Raw genomic sequence first — 5,197 nt, 5'->3', positions numbered from 1 at the left:
GGGAAGGGGGTCGTGCAGGAGTAGGGTTGCACGGGGGGGGGGGGGGGAATAGCAGTCGGTCGGGTCAGAAGGGTTGGAGTGGGGAGAGAGGTGGGAGAGTTGGGCTGTGGGTTGTTTGGGGAGGGCACGGAGAAGTGAGGGTGCTGGGAGGTGGTGCGTGGGGCTGAGTGTAGGGACACGCAGGGAAGTATCGGAGGGCGGGAGGAGAGGGGAAGGGGGGGGAAGAGATGAATCTCGTGATGCGGGTGGACGTAGCGCTGCAGTGATGGACGGGCTGGACCGAGGGCCGAGGGAGAGGGTATGACAGGACCTCGCCATCGCTAAGGTACCTGGGGTTTTCTGTGGCTGTTGGTAAGAAAAAAGGGTGTCTTAATTCTTAGACAAATAAGCTGGCGGATGTCATGCTATGTGACATCTGGCCGGTCTGCTTACCCTGGTAATATCAAGTCTCGATCCCTTCCTTGACTTGTTACCGGGTGCCGGTGCTGTGCCTGCAGGAAGGAGACCCAAAAGCACTGCATCTGTACTCTAAACTCTTTCCAACACCTGCAACTCACAGTTGTTCAGAGCATCATACCCCTTTGTCATCTTTTCTCTTTCTTTTAAAGAAAACGCAGTTCTCCTGTTTACTTAATTGTCTGTTAAACACAGACACTGGTGTAGGCTTGCAGGGAAGCCAAACACGCAAGACAAATTGCCGAACAAGTTTCAGAATATAACGAGGGGGGATAACCGCATGTGGCAAGAAGCTCTGGCAAAAGGAAGATTTTAATGAATGACTCAAGTGCAGAAATGTTACTGAGCTGTTTCCCCGTCTCTGAATTGGCTGAGAAAGATGAGGTGATAAGCCACAGCCAGAGTTTAAAGGAAGAAGCGCATGACTAAGTGCCTACTATATTTGAGGACCTATTCTAAAAATGAAAAGCCCAAAGCTTTTTGCTAGTTTACCTGAGCATTCACTTAGAGCAAGAAACCAGCTGATAACTTGGCACACTCTTTTCTTTCAGGAAGATCTATTCACGTATTAGCAACAGGATCGTTCTTTTGTGTATCAGGTCATCAGAATCCTACCTAGTTTATTACAATTCTGCTGTATTCAGTTTTCAATAAGACCTTCATTTTTTTAGCCCTGAAAATATTTAAAAATGAATTTTTTGTTTGACTACTAGAACTAAATAAAATAAAGATGTTCAATTTAGTAATTTAAGCCTGAGATTAAATGTAGCTGTTCTCTAATTGATTAGTGCATAGGAATAGATTTGCTGTCATCAAGTAAAATAGAATGGCTGCCTGGCCATAGTATTTGCTTGCATTTCTTTATTTTTTTTTCATCTGTATTTGCGAGGTCTCTATTCACCTCAGCTAATTGTTCTTCAGCAATAAAATATCCATATAATATAGCAGGTCAGTGTAATCTGAAAAAAACCCAACAAAACCCAAACCTCAGATGTTTTTGCTGTAGGCAAATGAATGTAATCATCTTGGTTTTGAGGATTTTTTTAATTTCCTGGAAGAAAATGTGAGGGTTAGTGAATTACCGTGTTCTTTACATACAAACATGCAGGTTTTGAAATTGGAATAGCTGTTTAGAGTTGAAGTTTGACAAACAACTGTATTTGCAATGTCCCAAATGGTTTTTGAGGGTTGAGGTTATTAGGGTTTTGGTTTTTTAATTGAAACAGCAGTAAGGGTAAATGTTGATGATAAGTTCTGCTTTGTTTTTCAAACAAAACCAACTTATTTGAATACAAAGCTTTTCTGTAGTGAAAGGGTGTAGATGAGCTAAATTAAGTGTTCATCCCCTATCCTGTTTACATCTTCCCTTGCAATCTTAGCCCTTTTCTTCTGTTCGTAGGTAAATCCGATACCTTCACTTCTGTAAAGTAGAACAGAGCTGTGCTTAGACCACCTGATCTCAAAAAGTGGGCTGTGTTCATGATGGGATATAAACAATGGTTTTAAGGCCCAGGACTGGCCTTTTGTCAATGTATGTGGAAGTTTGTAGTAGGTATTTTGCATAGTTTCAAGGGGGAACATTATAACTGCACTTCAATAACAAGCTTGTGTCTGTGAGTGAAAGAGGATAGGAAATGGTAAGAAAACATTTTCATTTAACTGTAGAGGCTGTTTGTACATGGTCGGGGTGGGGGAAGTATGTCCAGATGTGTTTTCTTTCATATTGACAAAGTGCAAATAAAATCGTGGCTATATAGTATTAGCTTAGCCTCTGCCAGCTGCTGTGATTACAGATACCTTTGTATGCGCTATGTTGTACTGGCCCCTTGCTTTAGTCCTTCTGCAGGCCATCTGTAAGGGCCCAGAAGGGATTTTCTTCTCCATCACTTGGTTCATAATATGTTCTGGAGCAGCAGCTAAAGGCAAGGTGAAATGCATAAGTGTCGTCTTCGTTTTACTGATGTTCATTGTTCAGGTGCCTGGTTGATGGATCCTGGGATTTAAGTAATTGCTGAGTTTGGAGTGATTCCTTTCTGTATCTTTTTTTCTTCTGGTCCAGGCTTATAGAGACTATTGCAGTTCTGGTTTTGCGTTGGTGGGGTTTTTTCCTTCTCTATATCTGTGGGATGTGATTCACTCCTTAGTATATAGCCAGTGATTTACTTTCAACAAATGTCTTGCTGTTTCAAGAATTTGCAGCCTGGATGCTGTTTGTCTCTATCCTCCTTGCTTCCTTGGCGTTATAGTTGTGACTTTTGACCTTTTTACCTTCGACCTTAAGTTGGGTAATATTTTGTGTTTTGTGTGGGATGGTATGGAGAATTGAGGTCTAGTTTGGTAGTGAGTGTTCTTGGAAAACTTGTATGTTGTTGGAAGCTGACTTCTTTGGTCAAGGTAGTCTTTAAGCTTTACTCCAATCAGGAGGTAGTGTTGATAAAGCCAGTGATAAGGTATCGTTTTGCAGAGAATAACAGAGTTTATCAGGTTTAACCGAAATAGAAGCTAACACAGGAATTCCTTTTCCTTGCAACTTGTCAGTTAGGTATCCCAAAGATGCACCCAGAATATCGCTATTTCAGTTTAATGTAATGAAGTTGCAGGTACCTCTAACCTCTTCAGACAGCAAAGGCTTGCAAAGAGATGGTTGAAAGGACAGGTCTTTATTCTTGAATCGTGGCCATATTCTACTGGTGTTTATAAGAATTCACTGTAAGAATTGGGCATAATGTGCTACAGTAAACTTACGATAGCACTGTGGGGTGACAAAGAGCAAGTTGCCTGCCTGTTTTTAAGCTCTGAAATAGTTTCTTGAAGTAGTTGTCTAAATTGCTTTTGTCAGAATGGGTTAATCTAGTGCTTGATTAGACTACCTGAAAGATGGGAAGATCTCTTGTTACTACTTCATACTCTCAGTATGCAAAGCTGCAAGCAGTGGAATCTCACAGAGAAAGGGAGGAAGCTTGAAAAAAGGAAAATCTGATAGTGAGAATGTGTAACACTAGCACGGGTCTAGGGCACATGTAGACAAATTGCAGGTCTTATACCAATTAGAGTTCAAGTGACAGGATTTTAACTCACTGGAGTCAGTCAGAGATGGGGAGAACAGGTATTAAGATTTTAATTTATAGAAAAATAGAGTTAAGTAACACAAGGAATTTATTACAAGAATAAGGGTTTTTAGAAGTTTTTTTCTGACACGCAGGATTATTGTTGAAGAGCAACATGAAGATGGGACCGGAAGCATGATTGTTTAGCTCAGAATGAGTCAGTCATTCATTAAAAAAGCAGAGAGAAATGTATGCTTTTCTTGCGCCTAGTTCCAGTTCTAAAGGTAGCCACATGCAAGATTTAGGTACAGCCAAGCTGGTCCTGTTCCTATGTCTCACCGAAGTGTTTGCTCAGTAGGTGGAGTTTGTGAAACGAAGTCTGTTATAGAGCTGGTGGCCAAGGGCACTAATAAAGAGTACCATTGCACCCAAGAAAAGTTGGGCTTTTCAGGGTATGGAGAAGCAGTTGATTAAACCAGTTTCTCAGTGCTATTGGTACAAAGGTTCCCTTTGAAGGCATGTTTCGTGCCGCCCCCCCCTTCCCTAATCAGCTAAACTTAAAACATAAGTGTGGTTACACCATGATTTGGGTGACCGCAGGTCATGATGGAGGTACAGATTCCAAAACTACAGTCTGGGTGGCAGTGGTGAGCCTTTAATAATGAGCACTCTTGGGGAAGGCTGAGGTTTGCATCTTGCAGGGAAAGATGCGCAAAGGTAAGATACAAAGGCATAAAACATCTGGTACTTGAGGGAGAAGTCAAGCAGGAGGAATTAGATAAAGGAAAACAATGGGGGTAGATGGGAAAGAAACATTTCACAGTACGATTTTAGGATTTTTCTTCTCTACAGTGTTACTGCCAAAATTTCCTCTGTTGTAGCTACATTTCTACCTTTTTTTATAACCTAGTTGTCAGCTGGATCAACATAAAATTTAAATAGACCCACTTGGAATAATATTTTTATGCAGTGCTAGAGGACTTCAGATAAATTATTTTACCATAAAGCAAATAGATTCTGCTAAATGTGTGTCCAAGGACTTTAGTGTGTGAGCACTTGTTTACGGTGCTTGAGAACAGTCTCCTGCAATCCAGTTTATTATTAACCCGGTCTTGGTTTCTGTACAGTTGGAATAATTGTATGTACTCAGCTTATAAAACCCCATGTATCCTACTGTTCAAATATTTGCACAATTGGTATTTTTCTAACAGTTTCTTAAACTAAGCTTTTGGAGGAATCTGGTGCTTGGCCACCTTCAGAAGTAGGAGCTGCTATATTATTTTTGGTACAGGTGAAAGGTGTATTTAATTTTCTCATTAACGATGTAGTGCTGTAATACAGTATAAGGTCCTGTAAAATGTGTGGGTTACTTTTACGTGTAAAACGGCAATGTTTTACGTGACCTTTGTTATAGGTGATGTAATAAGCCAGTATCCTTGAACATGTTTTTATCATGATTGTACTTTTTTCCTCCTCAAAGAAAAACAATAGCCCCCATCATTTCCTCCCTACTTCAGCTTACTACACTGGTGGCTTTGGACAAGTGAATATATTTGGCTTCAGTACTACACAACAATCTAGTGTTCCTTACTGTTTAAAGTAATGATTCATATACATGTCTGTGTGTGCACTACCTCACCCCACCGCTCTTTCACACCCTACCCCCCCCCCCCCCCCCCACCACGCACCCCCCC

The 5,197-nt window shown here is 41.1% G+C and overlaps 1 protein-coding gene across 1 annotated transcript in view; it reads left to right on the top strand.

The window, feature by feature from the left end:
* Positions 1–4,210: 4,210 nt before the first annotated feature.
* Positions 4,211–5,197, top strand: part of EIF2AK3 (eukaryotic translation initiation factor 2-alpha kinase 3) — a 39,091-nt gene continuing 38,104 nt past the window's right edge. Inside the window, exon 1 of the mRNA XM_010580822.1 lies at positions 4,211–4,220. Within this exon, the coding sequence (XP_010579124.1) occupies positions 4,211–4,220 (10 nt within the window). The remainder of the gene's footprint in view (positions 4,221–5,197) is intronic.

This window comes from Haliaeetus leucocephalus, unplaced genomic scaffold, assembly GCF_000737465.1.
Source record: "Haliaeetus leucocephalus isolate CR32 unplaced genomic scaffold, Haliaeetus_leucocephalus-4.0 Scaffold741, whole genome shotgun sequence".
Taxonomy (NCBI): Eukaryota; Metazoa; Chordata; class Aves; order Accipitriformes; family Accipitridae; genus Haliaeetus; species Haliaeetus leucocephalus.
Note: the sequence above shows the minus strand (reverse complement) of the source record. Positions and strands in the feature narration are given on the sequence as shown.